Source organism: Amphiprion ocellaris, chromosome 5 (genome assembly GCF_022539595.1).
Source record: "Amphiprion ocellaris isolate individual 3 ecotype Okinawa chromosome 5, ASM2253959v1, whole genome shotgun sequence".
Taxonomy (NCBI): domain Eukaryota; kingdom Metazoa; phylum Chordata; class Actinopteri; family Pomacentridae; genus Amphiprion; species Amphiprion ocellaris.
Genome location: NC_072770.1, coordinates 32,060,855 through 32,083,642, shown reverse-complemented (window position 1 = coordinate 32,083,642; position 22,788 = coordinate 32,060,855). Strand labels below are relative to the sequence as shown.

General features: G+C 39.7%; 2 protein-coding genes across 2 annotated transcripts; both read left to right on the top strand.

Annotated features, from left to right (window-relative positions):
• Positions 1–3,912: 3,912 nt before the first annotated feature.
• Positions 3,913–15,366, top strand: shisa4 (shisa family member 4). Its single transcript, XM_023294469.3, has 5 exons — positions 3,913–4,203; positions 8,243–8,420; positions 10,994–11,130; positions 11,217–11,408; positions 12,804–15,366. Exons 1-5 carry the CDS (start codon positions 4,119–4,121, stop codon positions 12,842–12,844), a joined length of 633 nt encoding a protein of 210 aa, XP_023150237.1. The 5' UTR covers positions 3,913–4,118; the 3' UTR covers positions 12,845–15,366.
• Positions 15,367–16,971: 1,605 nt separating this feature from the next.
• On the top strand, positions 16,972–21,467 carry lmod1b (leiomodin 1b (smooth muscle)). Its single transcript, XM_023294464.3, has 3 exons — positions 16,972–17,537; positions 18,602–20,287; positions 20,367–21,467. Exons 1-3 carry the CDS (start codon positions 17,262–17,264, stop codon positions 20,391–20,393), a joined length of 1,989 nt encoding a protein of 662 aa, XP_023150232.1. The 5' UTR covers positions 16,972–17,261; the 3' UTR covers positions 20,394–21,467.
• Positions 21,468–22,788: the final 1,321 nt, after the last annotated feature.

The following is a 22,788-nucleotide window of genomic DNA, read 5'->3' as shown; positions in this document are numbered from 1 at the left end:
TTCGGATTCCTTTTTTTTGTCCTCACACTAGGAAAAATATATGCGGTTCTTAGTTTATTTCTCAATAAAATGGGATATTTGTAGCTGAAAACTCCATGTTATAGCCACACTGAGGGGATGTGATCACTCTCAGTGATGCCTCTGACTGGCTTTTGACTGTGCTGTAAATTTTACACCTATTGTGGGAAAATAAGCAGCATATTTACTATACGGTGCAGCTAACTGGTGGTTAAACTTGCTTTCTGGTCATTGATTTAACCTTTAAAAACATGTCCATAAAAACATCTAGCACAGTGGATTGGTGGTTGGTACTTTCACCTTGCAGCTGGAAGATCCCAGGTTCGCGTCCCGGCCTTCCTGGGATCTTTCTGCACAGAGTTTGCATGTTCTTGTGCATGCATGGGTTTTGTCCAGGTTCTCTGGCTTCCTCCCACAGTCCACAAACATGCTGAGGTTAACTGATGATTCTAAATTGTGCATAGTTGTGAATGTGAGTGTGATTGTCTGTATATGTATCCCTGTGATAAACTGGTGACCTGTCCAGGGTGTCTCCTTCCTTCACCCTCAGTCAGCTGGGATAGACTCCAGCCCCCTGCGACCTTAATGAGGATCAGGCGGTGTATAGATGATGGATGGATGTTCAAACTAGAAACAGATTCTATCATAATGAATAATTGTCATGAGAATGACATAGAAAGTCCTGCAAGTTGAAGCGATTGGTTGTTGAGGTTTGATGCATATGAACCCCTAGATGTCTAAATCTGTGTTTTTGAGATGTCATTGAAGTGCTGCAGGATCAAGATGGGAAATGTTCAGCCATCACTTTGACTGCTTCTTTCATTCATGATGCATCTTCTAGCATGTAAAAAACACCACACAGATAAGTTAACAAGGTGAACAACTTCACTTTCACCAGAGGTGGCCTTTAACTTCAGCATTAACTTGGATATTAAAGCTCAACTGCAAAGTCTTTTCAGTAAAAAAATAATAAAATATTAATCTGAAACGCCAAAGTTTGCAAAACCAACTGAGGCTACTGAGGTTGTATGTTGTCATATAGGTGATATGGAATTTCTGAATGATGTTCACCAGATGTGAATGCCTGACAGGCTAGTTGGATTGAGAGGATATGAGGCAGTGATTGGTGGATCAATTGATTGGTTCCTGGCTGATGACAGCCCAAAACAAAAGGAGTGCAGGAGGATCATTGATCTCCCTTCTCTCCTAAACAGCCTCAGTCATATCCAGTCTGGCCACCCATAGATTTAGCCAAACATGTGGTTTGTTAACCCGTTTGTACTGGTGGACAGCTGCTCTTTTTGACAATGTTTTCTCCTGCTAATGTTCGACAGGTAGGTAAGATCTTGTATTGTAGTTTATTCATGTCAGGTATGTTGACTTGTTCCGTTTGCTTTAGAGCAGGGGTGTCAAACAGATGTTCTGTTGTAGAGATACCATGTGTTGAAATAACAAATACTTATTCCAGTATGTTAAATAGAATGGATAGAATTTAGCATTTACATATTTGATTAGTATGTATTGTAATTAAATACACCATAATCAAATCTTAACAGTCTGTTTCTGTGGCTGCTTGGAACCTGGAGAAGATCAGACACGTTAAAAGGGAGAGACTCACCACCCAACACTCCCAAACAGAAATGTATAGGCGATTTTTTTACGCCAAAGATGGCAGTAGTATGACATATGAACCTTCCTCCTTCTTGAAAAGCCGATTATCTGCTTTGTAACGACCAAAATGGGAAACATTCGGCCAAATATGTTGTTGAGAAACTGCATATGAGGAGTAGGAGTACAATTTGTAGATAATACTCTTCAAAGCTCATTCTGGACTGAAGTCACCAAACTCAAAATGATTATTTTATAATTGATTTTATTGTATACATGTAGGTTTTATGTCTTCATGACATTTAAATTGGATCCTAGGCTTATTAAACTGCCTGGGCTGTTACCAAGCCGGCAGCAGTGATGAGTCTAACCTCAAAGGCAAAGACTGAGAATATGGTTCACTTTTGTGTTGCGTCTCAGCCACCATTAGGTGGGCCGTATCACCGACAATCATCACTCTTAAGTTTGAAAAGCTAAAAACTGAAGTAGATCTAGTGAGCTGCTTACTTTTAACAGTGTTTTTGTGCAAAAATGTAACTATGCATTATAGATATTAAGTCTGTAGGACAGATGATGACATTTGCTGGCTTATAACGAGACAAAAACAGCATGTTTAATGTGCCTATTGTCTTTACTTCCAAATGTTTAATGTCTCCCAACCCATCAGGTGCAGCAAAGAGGCTCAGACAGGTGAGTGAAAACACCTGTATGGGTCGACCATGAATGTGTAATAGTGTTTTTGACTGCACATTGTACAGATATTTTTCATTTTTACATGGGAGATACATTCTAATGCATGCAAATGAAGGACGTCTAGCAAATTATTAGATTTTCCAGAAGGGGGAGCTGGTAGCAGCTGCTAATCCACAAATGTACTGCCTTTTTCATCACAGCCAAACCCATCACATTGAGTTTATGTGGCCCAATTTTAATCTCTTACAGATAACAGATTTTTTTTTTTTAATTTATGATCTGAATATGATCTTCCACTTCGTACTCAGTGTTTGACATGTTGAGGCGCTGCTGTGTTTCCAGGTACACGATAACATTCACACTGAGACAAATCTTTCTTTCTCCATCAGGGTGGGGCGGAGCAGGAGGGGGGTGATGCATTCAGGGCTGTTGTAAAATCAGCGCACTTCGTACGCTACTCAAAAAAGTAAGAAAAACACACTAATGCATCGACAATTACGATCTGATAACATATTTTGCATTTTTCTGAAATTAATTATTGTGCATAATGATTTTTAATTTTTTTTTTTGCAATTTTTTTTGGTGCCACTATTTTTGTAACTTCATTTTTTTTCTGTCAAAGACTACCGACTAATGTAGTGGAAAGACTTCCACTGAAGAATAATGACATTTTTTCCCCCGCAAAATATCGTTTTGAACATCACTATAAAATGTACACAATAATTATGCTTCAGTGAGGTAATTTAGAGGACAGTTTAATCATACCTTATAAGTCACTTTGAGCAATATTAAAAATATTTTTAAAAAAGTGTTACTAATGCATGAGATTAACCTTATTGTCAAATGTCGATATTGCACATACATAGACTGTAAAATAAAGATGTGCACATACTGAAAATGGCTTAGATTTTTAAAATAATTTGACTATTGCCAATTCATTGATAGTGGAGAGGTCTAGGAAAAACATAACTTTATTAATATTAGTATAATGACGTAAAAATAATGCTAAATAAGCAGGGAGTTTTTACCAACACTAGCAAAGAATTCAAGATAGCTAGCTAGTGCTAATGTAGCACTAACACTGTTAGCTTAGCATAAAGTAAACAGACGGATAATAATAGTAATAATAATAATTATAATAAATGGTTAGCTATATTGGCTAACTTGCCAGTGATCTAACATTAGCAAGGGTAGAATTATTTTGAAAATCGTTGATGTCAATAGGGGGCTTCTTACCCTCACAGGCGTTTTTTGTTTGTTTGTTTTGTTTTGTTTTTCAACCCAGTGGATAGCGTGACTTATTTTAACGGTAACGAAAAGTTTGTATACGTATTTTAAAAACGCACACTGAGGCTTATTTTGTAGTGCCAGGATATTACATCAGATTATCTAAAAGCATTTCCTTTAATTCCCTCAAACCAGTAAAATGATTTGAATACTGTTTAAAGATTAATAAGAAAAGAAAAGGCCTGACATTATAACTTCTTAAACCAATTTATGCTAGTTGAATGGTTATATTTTTCCGCTTGCAAATCCTCGATAATAGACTGATGGCTATTAATTCCGACTCTGCAGGCAGCACGTGAAGGCGGCATCCTCCTCGTCCCGGGTGAACGGCGTCACAGCCGCGATGTGTCATTTCGACGGATAAATTACCGACCGTCGAGCCCGTCCCGTCTCCCGTGCTGTTCCCACGCCAGGATAATGCCCGAGAGGGACCGTTAGCGGCGACCATTTCTGCTCGTTCCCACCGATGAAAGCACCTGCTCAGTAAAACAGCCTCTCGGTTCGTATTCAGGATGGGGATGGTCTCTCCGACGGGCAACATGTCCCTCATTTCGTTGACTTTGGCGCTGCTGGCCGTCGTCCTCTGCACTTCCCCGGGTAAGATTACGGCTCTGCATCCAGGCCGCGCCGCTAACTAACGGTTTCACGGTTCATCCCGGCTGCTGGTTTTTATGCCTACCGGAACGGCGGCTGTTTATTTGCAGCCGTTTATAACCGCAGGGCACCGCCAGCTAGCAGCCCTCAGCAGCCGCCGCGGTCTCTTGCTGCTTTCTGGTTGTTCGCTGCCGTTAAAAGCCCAAACGTCGGTGTTTATTTCAGGCCTGGATAACTACAACTAAACCGCTAACCGTTTACTGTCCGGCCACTTTTGGCTTCCAGCGGTGCCGTCCTCTGTCAACTAACTCTACCGGCATTTCTGCAGTTATTTAAATATCTTTTTAAAAATATATATATGTTTATCGTTATGTCTTATTTAGTTAAGCTAACGTCAACTCTGTAAACAGGATGCTAGCTAATATTAACATTAGCCTAACGGTTAGCTACCAGCTTTGTAGGTTTCTTTATTTTACAACTCTGTAGCTCAGGGGTGTCAAATTCATTTTAGTTCAGGGGCCACATTCAGTCCAGTTTGATCTTAAGTGAGCCGAACCAGCAAAGTCATAACATAGTAACCTATAAATTACGACAACTCCAAAATGTTCCCTTTGTTTTAGTGCCAAAAAAGTACATATTCACATTTAATGAGCTGTCGTTTTTACAACCTGCATTTTTTAAAGAAGAAAAATAAGTGCAGTTTCAACAATATTATGCCTCAGTTTATCATTTTCACATTACAACTTAGAGATCACAGAGTATCTACAAAGGCGCAAAACATTTAGTCACAGGTATCTGGAACTGAACGATATAATAGTTTACAATTTGTCTAAATCGAGAAATCATTTTAAATTTCCATTCATTTCCACATTTATGTAGTAATCCTGACCACCTCAACTGACACACCACACAAGCTAAAGTGGAAACTATTATGGAAAAAGTTAATTTGTCCTCCTGCATTGTAAATATATAAAATGTGTACATAAAAATGCATAAAAGTTCTGGCAGTACATCAACAACAGGGTTCCGCCAAACCAAACTCTGTCGTACTCAAGCTGCTGACTGACATTATACTGCACAATGTTCTATGTCTTCAAATATTTTCACAGTAAGGATTCATTTTTACTTTGCAAAGTCGTCCTGTGGGCCGGATTGGACCCTCTGGTGAGCCGCTTTTGGCCCGCAGGCCATTTGTTTCACACCCCTGCTCTGGCTGTTACAGACATTAAATTTGTATAGTAGCTTTACATACAAACTTGTTTACATTTAACTGATAAGCTGATAAGAAGTACAAGTACAAACAGTACAAGAATGGGATTTATACAGATAATATAAAAGTAATGTGAGACATATGTTTAATAAAGGAGGCTTGTTTATTGACTTTGTTGCACCAGTTTTTGCTTAAAAACAGCAATATGTATAGTAAAGTCATATCACAACACAAGTTTACGTCTAAATTTGAGTTTATACTCTCACTAACCAGTTTGTTAGATCCACCCCACTTAAAATGACCTTACCCTCCTGCAATAAGTCTCATGTTCATTTAAGTTATAAAGTTCAGGTTTTGTTGCAGCAATTATTAAACTTCATGAATATTTTCAAGGCTGCAGTTTGGGTGCCATTGAACTGCATTGCATACAGAGGATAAAGCTGCAACCATCATTTGATTAATTTCCTGCTATTAGATTAAAACTACTTTCATAATCAAGTAATCAGTGTGTCTTTAAATTTTTAATGAATCAAAAGACAAGATGTTTTCTGATTCTAGCTTCTAAAATGCAAAGACTTTCTATTTTCTTAAGTCTTCTATGACAGTAAACTGACTATCTTTTGGTTCTGGAACAAGCAAGACGTCTGATGATGTTATCTTGGGAAAACACTGAGTGACATTTTTCACCATTTTCCGACATTTTTTCATCCAAACAACTATTAAATTAATCAAGGAAATAGCAACAGATTCAGCTTCAGTGGAGAAAGGTGTGTCTGTTACTTGGCCTACCTGCTTTCATATTTTGGGAGTGGAGTAAACAAAACAATAAAAACCCGTGCCAGTATCTGCGGCACACTCGACCACTAACTACAGCCTCTAGAGTGACGATAACATTGAATCCACGCCTCTTTAAAACGGTTTCGCAAACAACCACTGCAGGGTTGTTGCGTTACTTGTCAAATTCAGATGTCTGACAAAGACAGCAATGTGACACACAGTAGTTGAGATGCATTTTGTGTGTTTACAGCAGTGCACACGAATAAACAATACTAATATTAGTCAATATTTGCTTTTAACTTGTATCAAAGTGCAGAATATGTACTGTAGATGCCAGCACTTAAAGGTCGTTGTCCAAATTTAGTGTTACCAGGTTCAGGAGCCAAGTCTATATAGGTCTTGGCTCAACACTGAACAGCCTCTGATGGATTTTCCATCAGTTTAATACACTCAGCTCAACAAGAAAAGCAGCTCTCTGAGGATGATGAATAATATTTCCTGAATTTACACAGATTGTGTGGTCTAAGATGTCATGCATCATTTGTCACTTTTCTCCCAGGTTTTAGAGGAAAACCTCCTTAAATATACAAAACAGCTTGGCTTTTAGCAGCCTGCACACATGCGGTTGTCGTCAACAGGCTGTAATTTAATGTTGCCTTAAATTATATGTTGTGGAAAACATAATCATGCATGCAATTTTCTGCTCAAATAAGAGCTCACAATATGTTTATTTTTCAGTCAATGCATGAAATATAATCTTTCAAACCCCCAATCTTTTCAAACTGCACAAATGAAACATTTGAGAATTTTTTTTTCATTTGTGTTTTTCTTAAGGTAGATAATTGTGGATACAGATTTTCCTTTACACTGGTTAAAAAAAAAAAAAAAAAAAAAAATAGAATAGAGCAAAGTTGCAAAATTCATCAGTTGACAAAAAAGTAATTAATTATTTTGATATTCAGTTAATCATTTAGGTAATTTTTCAAGGAAGAATACCAATTTTTGTTTGTTCCACTTCCTTAACCCCATGCAAAAATATTTTATTTTATTTATTTTTATTTTTTTATATATATATATATATATATATATATATATATATATATATATATATATATATATATATATATATATATATATATAAAAACCCAAATATAGAAAAAAAATTTGCAAAAGAATAAAACTAAAAAATAGAAATAATAATAATTTGTAGACCCAAATATAGAAGTAAATGAGCAAACATTATTTATATATATATATATACACACACACACACACACACACACACACACACACACACACACACACACACACACACACACACACACACACACACACACACACACACACACACACACAATAGAAAATTATATTTAAAAAAAATAAAATTGACGTGTTTCTGCAACAGTGTTTTTTTTACAGGGCTAAATGTGGTGGGATCTTGCTGCTTTACCTTGTCTTATATTGGTTTTGGGCTTTTATAGAGTTTAGCAGACAAAATACAAAATTATGAATATCATCTGGGGCTGTATAAAGTTGTGGCAGGCATTTTTTTTCTTTTATTGCCCACAGAATCAGTCGAACAACATAACATAATTTGCAGATTCATTGGTAGTGAAAATGATCCTCAGTTGCAGCCCTGTAAGTCCTTTAAATCTCATGGGTGACTTAGGATACCTGAATCTGAATCAGTTTTCAACCTCTGAGACGGAGAAGTGTTGAATAATACATTGTGTCTGTGGTCTCGAGTAAGAAAGATGTAAGTAAGAGGCACCAGTAAATGTTCCAAATAAACATTTCTTTTTTCCTGAAGGCAGAACAAAGCTGTAGCTGTAAGTGAACATTCAAGACTCCTCTCACTTTGAAAATGTGACAAAACAAACAGCATGTCAGTAGAAATGAAAGGCAGTATGAGGGAGAGTAAACACTTGTGAGAACAAGCTGAAGTCGACCTGCTGTTTCCTTCATTTTGCTGCTTCTTTCTTTCCCTCAGGCTTTTTGATCATCTTCACTGTTGTGTCATCCCGCCTAACGCTTTGTGTCGCACTTGTTTTGCAGTCAGCGGGAACGAGGACTGTCTGTGGTACGTGGATAAAAATGGCACCTGGCACAATGGCTTCGACTGCCCTCTCATCACGTTCTGCTGTGGGAACTGCCACCGGCGCTACTGCTGCCTGGACGCCTTCAAGATGATCACGGAGCGGGAGCAGAAGCGCTGCATGCTCTTCCAGTTCAGGTGAGGGCGGACGCGGCATCAACAGAGTTTGGATTCAGTTCATTAATTATTCATTTGCTCAACGCCAAGAGTCAGTGTTTGGGTTTGTGATTCAAGGCTATCACTGCAGGATCCCGTATCCTTCATTTCCTAAAAGCAGGCTGATGCTTTGTTGCTTTTCAGGAGGAAATTTTCACAGAAATCTCTTTCCTGTAAGATAAAACCTTGGACATTTACATATATAAATCCATGCGTAAGAAAAAGCCCTGAACTCAATGTTTTTTTTTTCTATGTGGTCGAGATGAATCTAATGAAATAATTAGCCAATTAGCGGAAAGTTAATCGATATCAGTTCTTATAATGACTTAATTTTTTTGAAGTTTATTATCAAGTGAAAATACCAAAGATTTAATGGTTTGAGCTTTATTGATGTGAGTATTTGTGCCTTTTCTTTTTGGACTGATAAAACCAACAATCTGAAGATGTGACGTTAACAGTTTCTAATATTTTTCAGACAAAACATATACAGACATACAGCACCATACAAAAATCTGTGACCAGTAGAGTGAAATTGATGTTTGTGCGCCTTAAACTACGTTCCTTTAACAGTAGCTTGATAATTTGCTGGACTACTGACTGACTTTTTGTTGTGCAGACAGGGCTAACATGTCATTCCAAGACATCCCATAGGTGTTCATTTGGATGTAGATCTGGTGAAACACAATAGCATGTGTTTTACATTATTTTAATACTTGTCAAACCACTCTGTGACCCCCTGTCCTGTATAGATGAGGGCATTGTCATCCTGGAAGTAGCCACTCCTATAGGGATAGAAAGGTTTCATTGCAGGATAAAGGTGATCACTCAGAGCAACTTTGTATTGATTTGTAGTGACCCTTTTCTCAGAGGGAACAAGTGGATCCATACCATGTCAGCAAAATGCCCCCCTACGACCACAGTGGATCCCCTCACTGGAGAAGTGGAGGACTTTTCCTGTAATTTGCCTCTGCTTGTGTCTCATTTTGGTCTCAAGCTCAAATAGCAAAAACAATAGTTTCCACTCCTTCTAGTTTGTGCAGGGTAGTATGTGTAGAAACTGGAAATCAGTGAATAATTAAAACAGCTGTTAATTGGAACCATTTATTTCAGCTAAAGACAATTCATTAAACAGACAACAAAATATTGCAAAATAGAGAACATTAAATTCAGAATTGTTTTTTAATGAGTTGCTGTATCACGTAGTAAAACAAGTGGAGTACAACATACTACAGGAGCCCATCTTGACTTCTGTGGGACAGAATAATTGTAATTCCTGAGGTCCACTTACTAGCTTTTTTTTGAAGCTTTCAGCTCCTTCTCATTGTCTTTATCAGCTCAGAGTCATGTGACCGAAACTAACAGCAAGAGGTGATTGAAAGAAGCTTAGAAATTTTCATTTTCTCCCACAAACTCTTTGCAACATCATGACTTAACTTCAAAGTTTTACTTAATGAATTTAGGAATTTATTTTATTTCAATAAAACATTCACATTGAAATCAGGTTTAGCAATTGAATATAAATTTTTTATCATGGAACAGCATGAAGTAAAATCTAAGCAGGAAAACTGAAGTGTCACAGTTGCAAAAGCAAGGATGCTAACCTTAAAATCTAAAATGGTATACGTGTTATAAGCACCTACTGTATACAATATGAAGGATGAGTCAAGGGAAATATGAACTATTACATATATTTTACATGACTTATGCTGTGAGGTCTAAATAGTCACAAATGAATTGTAGAGTTAAGGGAGTTGCAATATATATTTAAATGCAAAAATCTTAAACTGGAAGTAAAAAGTTGTATTCTTTATGATATTTAGATTATAGGGCAATAATAGTTTCTATAGAAAGTGATTTAGATAGATAGAAAAATTGATTGACATTTTATAAACACATATAGAAAATATGTCATTATACATTCTCCAAGAAAGTCTTTGTAAAAAAAACTCTAAACTCGACGTTGATACACAGTCCTGTTCCCGTAGTTCAGTGGCTGCACTTGACTAAATCACTGTAATATGTTCTCATTAGTGGTTCTGTCACATCAGCCATCTGTACTTTCAGTGGTGTTTAAAGCCAGGATCTCCTGTGAGGGGATGTGATAATGCTGGAGTAAGCGAGCTTGTACCTGAGAGGCTGCAGCATGGCAATTCTCCTCCACAGCGCTGGAAATCATCCATCACTATCCAGCAGCGAACAGACAACTTACAGCTTATTAAGCCTGCTGGGACAGCAGATCAGTGGGTGGCCGAGGCTGAGATGAAATAGAGAGCTTTGTTACTTTCCTGAGATTATGAGGTGATGGAATCTGGCGGAGGCCAAGAGAGACAGGGTGTACATCATTTACTTGGATGTGATATCAGGGTCAGTCTTTGGTAAAGAGGGTGTCTGATTCAAAAGCCTCACATCACAACCATCACTCCTTTCTTCCTCCCTAAAGTGAGTCATAATTAGCAGGAGAAAGGGGGAGGAATTATGTGAGGCAAAATGATCAAAGTAAGAAATGGAATGCATTGCAACTTAAATTCTTCTCTCTCCGCTTCCTCTTTCCTCAGCCCCACCACTTTAGCTGGAATTGCCTCCTCCATCCTCCTGTTTGTGGCCATCATTGCAACTATGGTCTGCTGCTTCATGTGCTCCTGCTGTTATCTCTACCAGAGAAGGCAGCAGAGGGGAAGGACACCTTATGATGGTAGGACCTCTTCTCTTTATGTCTGTACAGGCTACCATGAGGTTATATTTCCCCTTCATAGCTGACTGTACTTCTTTGACCCACAGCCCAGCAGATCCCCATGGCAAGCTACCCAGTAGAGCCCATGTATGATGCTTACGGAAAACCGCTTGGACCCACCGAGTACCCACATGCAGGTTATCCTATGGCGCCTCAGTATCCTGGCATGCCCCCACAATACCCAATGATGCAGCCCGGTCCTTACCCACCACACCCGATGGATCCTATGTACAGCCAAGGTGAGAGCAACATAACTTTCCTCACAGTTTGAGGAAGAAATTGGTAGAAACTGGGCTGTAAGGTTTGGTGGCCAAGATATTTTGTCTACATTTTGTGTGATTGTCTGTATCAATATTTTTTTTTTGCTACATGACAACAAAAACATGTTAAAAGAAATAGTCTTTTGCACTTAAATCTGTAACTTTTTTCATTAATTGCACTGTTGTGCATAGGGTCTTCATTTAACTGCCCCAGCACACAAATAAAGATTTCACCATGCCCTTTGTCACCAAATTAATAAGAGTAATTAGTGGACTTCTGTGAGTTGTTATGCTGTGGCACACCATGATCGTTTGGAGGTGATCTGTGTAAGAAAACCCCACCATGTAATTAGCTGCCACCTCCAGCTCCTTTCCCACAGGAGAAGAGTATAAACGGGTTGAGAATGTGTACCAACAGTGGATGTTGAGCAGTCAGCAGGGACAAGTGATGGGTTTATTACTGTCTGGTCAACAGTGCATTCATAATTACAGGCTGCTACTGGCCTGCCCCTCCTTTAGCTAACAATCTGCTGGATTTGCAGCAGGCGTATCAGAGGAGATAATATTGTGTGACAGCATGAAACAGCCAGAGCACTGCAAGTTAACAAATATATGTAAACACCGTTGCCAAAATGTGTTAACACCAATAACATGCAAAAAGGACATTAAAACACCCAAAAAGTCACATTGTAAATCACTGTTATCTCTAATAAGGCAAAATTGACTCGGCTAAACCAGCATGAACGTATGCAAGTAATATATGCAGTTCTCAGCTTGTATGCCCTATAATATCATGAGGCTGTAAGCAGAATGCCAATCTGCAGCGACGTGAACTTAGAGGTCGGCCAAAACCTATAGAAACACCTGTGAGTCACGCTGGCAGAAGCTCACGCCACACAGAGTTGTCATCCTGCAACTTACAGGTCTGTGATGTAATGCAGAACGTGGGTGAGAAATGAAAATAACATTATAAACACAGAGAGAGACCTGCTAAAGTCAGGCACATTGTGACGACCAATAATAGATTGATTTGCAGTTGGCAGATCTTAAGTCCTCATAAATATCACCTGATAAAAATCTGCACCCTGCAGAGCTGCTAGTTTGACTGCTGTCTCTCAGTTATTCCCACGACCAGTCAGGCTTTACCTGCAGTTGAAATGTCAGTATGCATGTGTGGTTCTTGTCTGTTTCAGGGCCAATGTCAATGCCCTGAGCACTCATAATTCATGGGTTTCTCTAATTCTGTAATTGCAGTAGCATAAAATTGTATGAAATTACAGCAAAGATAAATACATTTGGCAGTTTAATATTAACTCAATGATAGTATACTGAAGATTTGAATTTGTTTTCTGTTTTTTCCTGCTTGTGTTGCAGCCCCACCACCGTACTCTCCACCTCAGTATCCTGGTCACTGATGGGTTCATCTTCACACACAAACACAGTGGGGAAACAACTGCAACTGAGAGAAATGACTGTTACAAAAAGGAGAAGGCAGCAACACACATACATACACACACACACACACACACACACACACACACACACACACACACACACACACACACACACACACACACACACACACACACACACACACACACACACACACATACATACACACATACAGATACACGCATAAAGTCAAATAAACACTCAAACAATACAGCTTGACTAGCAGTGGTTTGCCTGTGAAAGAGAACAGGAGGCACTTTAAGTTTTTTTTTTTTTCTTTTTTTGTTTTGTGGTTGTTTACAGCGTCGTCCTACTTCCCCACTGTACTAATGTAAATCAGATTCTGTCCCGCAACCTGATGCCCGACTGCCCTGTGCGGGTTTCACAGCAAGCGGCGCATGATCCTTAAAGCGACGAGGTATCCGTGTCTCGACACTGTGCTGCCACTTCTGCTCTGGCACACTCACCTCAATGACTAAAGAGAGGCCTCATTACCTTACAGAAAAGCGAGCAGAAGGGATGATAATGCACTCCCTCTTTATTTGTGAAAGGGAAATATGCTTTGCTTCATACCTTTTCTTAAATTTGATGAACTGATTACTGCCAATGGCTACATTCCAGGTTATCTCTGTGACTGATCCACATTCTCCACTAATGATAACTTCTGTCTTTATGTCTGTATTAGATGTTTCTTTCACAAAATGGTAAAAGGTAAAATGCGAAGCAATTTTGAAATGAGGGATGCATGTTCAGTTAAGACGGCGACATGTTTGGATCATAGGCAAACGGCTTTTGGTTTTCTGGTACCACCAGTGCTGTGCAAGAAGCCTTTTGTCACCCGTTAGTTTGAACTTTGTCTCGTCTTTTTTGTATCCGACTTGAGTAATTACTTCAAGGTAGTTTATTAGTAACCACTTTTCTCATGTACCATCTCAAACTTCAGCATGCTACCCAGTCAAAGTTACCTGTCCTCTTCTGCTTGTTTTTGTGGTTTTAAATAAATTAGAGATGAATCTTAAGATTAATCCCATTATACCGGGTAGGATGCCAGTGAAATTAATGTTCAATGTTTATTTCTTGTAACATATCAGATTAGGGGAGCTGCAGGTGACGCTGCTTGATTAAAAACAAAATGTCCCGCCTTACAATAATTAACCATGGAAAAGAAGAGATTAACTATTTACATACCTATTTTGTAAATTTCTTCTTCAGCTAAATATTTTATGATATTGTAACAAGTTATTTTAAAACTGTGTATTGTTATTGTAACATAAAATATGATGTTTTGGCATCTTTCCATTTAGTATTTATTATTATTGAGGTTACCTTTTACTGTGAATGGGTTCTCACCTTCTGGACTAAGCTACAAAGCCAAAAATGACTACTGTTGAAAATTTTTGTTGACCACCTCACTATAACGGATTTGTGTGACATTTTGGGAAATACGCATTCTAGCAGAGAAGATTGATCACTCTCTTACATGTGTGCGATACAGTGTTGGACCTATGTTAGTACCAATACAATATAGAAATATGAAAGACTGAAGTAAAAAGTTCTAGCTGCAAAATGTACCAAAAGTAAAAGTAGTCATTGTGCACAGTGGTCCATTTTAGAATAATATATATATATGCTATTCTACTAAATTAAATTATTGATGCGCTAATGTTCCAGTTGGTAAAAGTAAGCGTAAATTAGAATTCATATAGGGATTATTTTACAAAAATGCGAAACTGCAACCCAACTAATAAACTGTAAATGTAGTGAAGCAAAAAGGTGATATGATTTCCCCCACACATACAGTGAGCCAGAAGTTTAAAGTAGCATCAAATGGAAATAGTAAACTAGTCACAGTTGCACTTGCAGCCACTGGGCCTCACTTTTCTAACACTTTAATGATAATAAATATATAGGTGCAACCAGGAGCCTGTTAGCCTAGCTTAGCATTAAGAGTAGAAACAGGAGAAATGGCTCATCTGGCACTGATTAAATGCAAACATCCTACTAGAGCTGAGAATTTGTTCTAAAATGTGGAAAAGAATGTTGTGTAGCCACTTTATCAAAAATATTTAGCTGGAGAGGAGACTTTGGTTGGGTTTAAGAAAGAGCCAGATGCTGTTTCAGTAGTTTGTGCTAAGCTAAGCTAATGGCTCGTGTTAGAGTCCAAGGCTTGGGGGAGATGCTTCTTCTGACCATAACCTCAGTAGCAGAAAGCCGATAGGTGGATTTCCCAAAATGTCAAACTATTCTTTCAGGTGTTCCCTTGCAGTTTGGGCTCTGGTGAGGTCAGAGCCTGCAAGCTGTAATGGTGAGTGTAGTTTAGCTTCCTGGACAGACAACAACAGCCCTGAGCCCTTTGTAAGAGGTTTAAACTGTAAGACATGATGTTGTGTTGTCTGTCTCCTAAGAGGTGATTCCTGGATTATTCAGGTTTGGTGTATTGAACAACTTTAATGTCAAATGAGGCGCATATTAAAAAAAATAATAATACACAGCTTATCAGAGAAGCACGGGCCCTGAGACTTACTGCTGTATCTTGTCTCACTTCTCAACCGTGCAAGAAATCAGACGAGAACTATTACCGCTAGGTTACAGCGTAAATGATTCACTCCGATGGCGGCGTCCACATGTACAGATTTGTTGAGCCTTTGTAAAGCACAAGGAGAACGCTGGGATTTTCTTTGTACACATGTAGTTTGACATAACATTTGCTCAATGATGTTTCTGTTCATTTGTGCTTCTAAACCAACTCCATGAGTGTGTTTTAACGAAACTGACATCAGGTGGCGAAATAATGTGTCTAGATATGGCTTTTTGTCTGTTGTCATATGGATTGTATGACATTGTAATATAAAGTGATTGAAAAAATTTTATTTCTATTAACATAAAATTTAACTTTGGAATGTAAAATACAATTGTCTCCAGTGTCTATTTATGTTTGACGGGCTTTGAGTCCAAGAAATCTAATTATATAACTGAGTAAAACACAAGGTCAGTCTGAATTTATGACGAGGAATTAATGATTTTGGCCACTAGATGTCCATGTTAACCTCCAAACTAAGTGTAATGTCATCAGATGTTTACCAAAATGTGATTAATTTCACTGTTGTTACACAAAAGCAGCATATAAAGAACATATTTTGCATTGTATAAAAGTCACATTTTACATTATACTGAAAAACTGCACAGGCAGCTTACACACTGCATGAGTATACACTACCATGAGGTACATTAAACATGTAATTACATTTTTTAATACCCTTTGTGCATTTTATTTCTTCTTTTTAATATTAAAAATCACCATGAATCTCTATTTTTAATTCTAAATTATAGCATATACAGTTTCTGATCAAAAAAACACTCAAAACATTACAATAAAAAACAATGCAACATAGCACAAAGGTGTCAGCTGACCTTTTTGATGCTTTGCTTTATACAAAACACAACTTATTTGACAGCAAAAATAACATAACAAATCACTCTATCCCTACTATACCTGTGCTAACATGTTCTCCTGACTATATATTTTTTTATTCCTCTTTTCAGTTGTTTAAATTTTCAATTCTTCACTGTAATTGTTCCATAAATTCAGCCTTTTATCCAAAACACAATGACTTTACATGATTCCTGTATACGTTATTCATGTATATTCTTCTCAAATCTTACTAATTTTTAAAGCTTTCTTGGAGTGATTTATGCTCTTTTAAAATCTGGTTACAAACAGTAGGATACAATCACCGTAAAATTCATCTTCTTCTTACCTCGTTGCCTGACTAGTTTTTAAGTGCTTCCCTCCAAAATGTTGTGAATATGCTTTTTTGTTAGAAAACCAAACAACATTTACAAATAAAATACTGACATTTGTCGCTGCCAGATATTGTAAAGTGAAAAGTACCTAAATAAACTACCAGAAACTGGTCTCCAATATAAACACAAACTGTGTAATAGGAAGTCTGTGTAAGTCTGCTCTGGCATCTCTGTAAACTTCAGCCCTTCCCATTACCTTTAAAGGAGTGTGTACCCTGAACTAAATATGGACATGCACTTTCACAGGATTTCGAAGAATGTCCCAGCCTCACAGTCCACTTTGATGATGCGAGTCTTTTGCAGTTCGTCACTGGTACCCCTCGCTGCAAGACTGTGAGTGCAGCCTCTTTGCACTGGGATTGATGCCTCTGGTGGCTTTTTGGTGAGTGGGGCGCGACAGGACAGCAGGACATCAGCTTCGGCCCACAGGAATACTCGGCTTCTCACCTCAGCAGAGAAATCACACAATATCCTGACTGAAAACAAAAGGATTTACTTGCCAACACCATCACCGCCTCCAAAGAAGCCAACTTTCACTGTTCTTCTCCACGGGCGTAGCAAGTTTTTTAGGCAATCATGTCCAGGCGAAAGGTGAGAGGCCTGACCCGTACGGGCCGCCAGGTCAGCGAGGACCCAGACCTGGACAACCTGCTGTCAACTCTGTCCCCCGAGGAGGTGGAGGAGCTGGAGAAGGACATGATGAAGGTGCCAGACCTCAACCCAGAAGACGGGAAGATCATCTTCCAAGGGGACAGTCAACCCGGCCAGCCGCCCATCAGCAACAATGTCCGGGACGCGACAACGCGAAGTGATGCCAAAGGGAGGCTCAGTCAGAGGGAACAGTCATTTGAGGTTAGTGAGGACACAAAAAGCACTTTAATTTGCATGTTTTTAAGACACATGACTCTCTTCCTGTCTTTATAATTGAGCTTCTTCCATCAGTTTTGAGCTCAGATTTGAGCTGCGGTAAGATGACTTTGAAAAAATATATATGTGACTGATAGATTAATGTGTTACATAAAATCCACTGTTCCAGGCTATTCTAATCACAGCTTTTATGTGCTATTTTTTTAAATTTCGCTTGAAGCCACTGAACTTCATGCACCCTGAGTCCGTCAGTTCAAAAATAGTGGTCCCCAGAGTTGGCTTCTGTTCCAGGAAAAACATTGTTTTACCCTCTGAGGCTTTCTCACATCCTTAATCATCTTTTCACGAGCAGAAACACTCACAAAAACATACGCAGGCATCTCTGTTATTCCTGTGATATGCTATGAAGGTTATGTTGCCAATAGAAATAGAAAGCTCTTCTAGTTTGAATGTTGGGGAGTAAAATTTCAAGAAGTTTGTGTGTTTAAAAGAGAGGCACTCCAGTGGATGGAGCAGCGGGCCTGCCGAGCTTCTTAATCCAGGCCTGATGGAATTCCTTGGTTGATTGCTCCTACGCTCACTGCCTTTTAAGGATACATCTGCCAGGGCCATGGCCTCACACAGCAAAACAGATGGAGGCTCACAAATCAAACACTTAGCAAACTACTCGCTGCAAATGTATCCCTGCGCTTTAAAAGACGGTTCCTTGTCCTTTTGCTGACTGTAAACACACATGCCATATTGTGTCACAGAGGATGTGTGTGTTTACAGTGAGCAGATGGACGAGGAGCTGATATACAGTGAGGAAATACAGTATATGCTCAAGTATTTGTACAATTAGATGTCATACATACTGTATTACACCATACATGTCATTCAGCATAGACTGTGTGTCAGTAGGAGCAGCTTCTGACATGTAAACTGTGTACTAATTCTGTACAGATGCAAAACACTTTCGATTAATCCTTGTAGTTGTATGTTTGTGGTGTTGTCATATTTGTGTGTTTACTCTCTCCATGTCACATTCTCTCATATTTGTTGTTCTGCAGGTTGAGCCAAAGAAACAGAGCCGGAAGCAGGAATACCTGAGGAAGATGGGCCTCAGCCAGGAGGGGAACGACGACATTAAAGTAGGATCGCAAAAACAAGCTGGTGTCTCAAGTGAAAGCGATATCAAGGTGGAAGACAGAAACAGCAAAGGCCCTGAAAGTTCGAAAGAGGAGCGAAGTTGGAGATCGAGTAGAAACTGGAGGCAGGAGAGCAAGGAGAGCGAGACCAATGAAAAAGAGAAATGTGACGACAACAGGTTAAGAGACAGAAGAGAAAACAGAGAGAGTACTGGGAGCAAAACGAAGGATATGATCTCCAAGTTGCAAGAAAAAAAAGATGACAGCAAAGAGAAGGAAAGGAAAGACGACTGCAGGAAAAGAGACGACAGCAAAACCAAAGACATAATCTCAAAGCTAAGAGAAAAAAGCGAGAAGGATGCGGGCAAGGAAAGGGAGAGAAAATCTGAGGGTATCAGGACGCAAGGGCTGGTCTCTAAAATGCTTGAGAAGCAGAGCAAGGCATCAGAAAGCCAGGCTCAAGAGTGTAAATCAGAGGAGAAGAAGCCTAAAGCAGAGGAGAAAAAAGCTGAAGACAAAAACAAACTCGAGCGACAACCATCCGAGAAGGGCGAGGTGCAGGTGAAACATGACAAGGCAGAGAAGAGAACAGATAGAGAGGAGCTGGTGAACCACAGTGACCATGTGAAAGAGAAAGATAAGAAGGTAGGCAATGAGAAGAAAGCCGAGGAGAAAATGGAAAAAGAGGAAGAGAGGAAAGTTAAAAACGCTGGGGAAACTGAGAAGCTTGGAAACTGCGTGGCCAAAAACAGCCCCAAAAGCAAGGCGAAGGAGCAAACGGAAGAGGACGAAGACTCGAGCATGTTTGATGAGCTGATGCAGCAGGTTCGAAGCAACGACCCCACCCTCACTGAGCTCAATGTCAACAACTCAGAGGTCATCAAGACCAAAACACTCATCGAGTTCGCAGAGGCTTTGCACAACAACACCCACATTAAGGCGGTTGCGCTGGCCAACTGCCGTGCCGATGACCACGTAGCTTACGCCATCGCCGGCACGCTACGGAGCAACAAGACAATCACCAGCATCAACCTGGACTCCAACCATCTCACTGGCAAGGGCATCCTGTCTCTTATCCAGGCGCTGCAGCACAACGCCACGCTGACCGAGCTCCGATTCCAAAACCAGCGCCACATCTGCGGAGGGAAGACTGAGATGGAGATGACCAAGATCCTGAAAGAAAACACCACCCTGCTCAAACTGGGCTACCACTTTGAGTTAGCAGGACCCAGGATGACCACAACGAACATACTGAGTCGCAACATGGACAGACAGAGGCAGAAGCGCCTGCAGGAGCAGAAGCAGGCCCAGGCCAACGGGGAGAAGAAGGGGACACTGGACGTGCCCAAACCTGGAGGTGGAGGATCTCTGAGGAACTCACCCAAGGCTTCCCCTAAACCTTCTCCCATTCCTTCACCCATGCCTTCACCAAAGCTGACTCCCAGAAGAGGAGCTGGGGGTCCACCACCACCTCCACCTCCTCCTGGCGGTGGGCCTCCACCTCCTCCACCCCCTACGCTGGACGGCGACCGCTCAGGCGGCAGTAAGAACTCAAGGGACCAACTGCTGGCCTCGATCAGAGGAAGCAATATTAAACAACTGAAGAAGGTATGTTAGAAGAAGTTTATGAAGAGCTTTGCTCGGTTGCACTGCATTCAAATAAATACTTACCTGTTTTTCTCCGCAGGTGCCGGTGCCGAAGTGGCTGCAGTAATATTTCCTGTTGGAATATAAAGTGACAAAGAAGAGCGAGGGAGAACAGACATCTCACCAGGTTCAGGTTTTCTACGAGATAAACTCTACACTCCCACGGCCTGCTGGAGAGCTGTGCTGTGGGACAGATGGAGAACGTGAAACATGAGATGGTTGGATGACTAGCCCTCACTATGAGTTCTCCCCTCAAACACTGGACCAAAAGGACTCTGTGGAGAATGAGTGATGCAGGGCTCTCTATAAGAGAGAGCGCCTTGAGTTAGTGGCTGTTTGTCTTACGCTCATATTGACGCTTTGCTGGTTATTTGCACTAGATAATATAAAGCCGATCATATAACATGTTGGCTTGTATATGCATCTGAATGTGAGCATGGTGGAAGAGTGCTTAATGAGAGATTCAAATAACTCTTTATAAACTTCTTATATACAAAAGTCTATCATTGATATAGTGAACATTAATTTGACCATTTATTTATTTGTGGAGAGGGAATCCACCTTATACGTGTCATTTGTAATTCTGTTCAAACTGGGAATTCTGAAATGGCAGAAATATCAGGGAATTAACTAACATGGCGGCCTGACTTAAGAAAATCTGGGTAAGACAAAAAAAAAAAGGTCAAGTTGGTCTTTGATTGTGCGTCTCATTGTCAAATCTCAAGACATCTCAGGCAGGTTTGGAAAGCAGCCCAGTGGAATCCTGGTGCGTGACGAAGGATTTTTAGCATGGAAATAATTACATAATGCATTTTTATCAGGAAGTGCAAATGGCTGTCCTTCAGTATCTGATGTTGTGTTTTGTACAGAATCGTTCTAGCCTGGGTGTTTGAACATTTTACTTAACTTCTATGTAATTCAGCTACATGTCTTAACCGTGAGGGGGGGGGGTGTTGGAAACCAGGCCTAAAGCAACCCTCTGGTTGATTACTGCCATACTTTTAAGTGAATGTCATTTCTAAAGGAAATTCATTGTGATAAACAAAAATCAGAGTGGTGCAATGAAGGACACACGTCTTGTTACACATGTCTTTCTTACGGAGCCTGTATGTCTTCAATAAAAGATTCTGATATGTTTGCATGTGCAATGTTATGTCTGGTTGATAGCAAAAGGGGAATGGGTGCAGTGTAGGCAAAAAAAAAAACACAGCTGGTTTTTCAGTTTTTTTTCAGTAAATTAAATCAGGTTATGTGTGTGTTAATCCATCGGCCTGCCATTAATTTCTGCTGGTTTATGGTCTATATGGAATCGCACACTGTGAATAATATACTGAGGTATTTCCACTGTGTACATTCCTCTCCAGATGTAGTTGTTGCTAGGAAAACATAATAGTTACAGAGCCATATATAGATATGTATCCATAGCCAACAACCAACCTGAACTATAAATTATATTTTAAGGACTTGCAGTGCTGTGTGTAAATCCTGCCACCTGACTTACTTAAAATCCCAAAATGTATTTGCCTATTGTTACTGTGCCAAATGTATTTCAGAGTGTGACAGTATAGAGGGATGTTTTCATTTTTAGACGTTCCTTAAATCTGAGTTTAACACGTGTACCTGCAAGTTAAACTGTGACATCACAACTAGTTTGGAGGCCAGCTGTGGTTCAGTGTGCAACTCGTAGTTTAACTTTTCAAATGAACAATATTTCCATATTACCAGATTTCTGATTCTACAACAGGGACTAGATTTAATTTGAAGAATTTTTGGAGGTACATGAACATTTTTTAGAAGAAAAACATGTCGGTCACAAATTGTTCTACGTAGAATAGCATTTTAAACATGTTTGGAAGGTAGTTGAATTAATTTTAACAATTCACCATCATCCATTACTGTCTTCCCACAGCAGGCGATGAATAACTTTTCCAGTATCTGTTGCTCTTTACATTACATGTTTAAAGCTGCATGGAATCACTGGAAGCTTTCCAGCATCTACCCATCAGCTGGAAAGGTGGCCATCATCCTGAGTGTTCAGAGAAAAAGAGGAGAGCAGCAGCAGGTCAGTTTATCTCACCATAGCCTTGCCTCAGTCTCTGCATCCATGAAATGCCTATATTTGGTCATTTCTAAATGAAGGCTTGCTCTTGCAAGTCATTCCTTTCTCCTTCCTAATAATGGGCTGCAGGCCAGCCGTCTTTCTCTCAGCTGTAGCTGCTCTTCTGACCAACGGCACTGATCTCAGATGGAGGAAAAAGAGGGGAAGGAATGAAAATATTGAAATTACTGGTTATTTGGTGCCAACAGTGGGGCTCTCAGGAGAACACGGTCATCGTTTGTTTGCAGGAAAGAACTTGGTTGACAAAGTTTAACATAGTTTTAAATGTGTCTTATGGCTCGCTGCCCTTGGTTGCATGGCTGGATTATTTAGCGTGTCATCACTACCCTTTCCTCGAATAGGA

Coding starts and splice junctions, on each gene's coding strand:
- shisa4 (XM_023294469.3), top strand. CDS start 4,119: ATGGGGATGGTCTCTCCGACGGGCAACATGTCCCTCATTTCGTTGACT. Junction 4,204..8,242: donor CGTCCTCTGCACTTCCCCGG/GTAAGATTACGG, acceptor CTTGTTTTGCAG/TCAGCGGGAACGAGGACTGT. Junction 11,409..12,803: donor GGATCCTATGTACAGCCAAG/GTGAGAGCAACA, acceptor CTTGTGTTGCAG/CCCCACCACCGTACTCTCCA.
- lmod1b (XM_023294464.3), top strand. CDS start 17,262: ATGTCCAGGCGAAAGGTGAGAGGCCTGACCCGTACGGGCCGCCAGGTC. Junction 17,538..18,601: donor AGAGGGAACAGTCATTTGAG/GTTAGTGAGGAC, acceptor GTTGTTCTGCAG/GTTGAGCCAAAGAAACAGAG. Junction 20,288..20,366: donor ATATTAAACAACTGAAGAAG/GTATGTTAGAAG, acceptor TTTTCTCCGCAG/GTGCCGGTGCCGAAGTGGCT.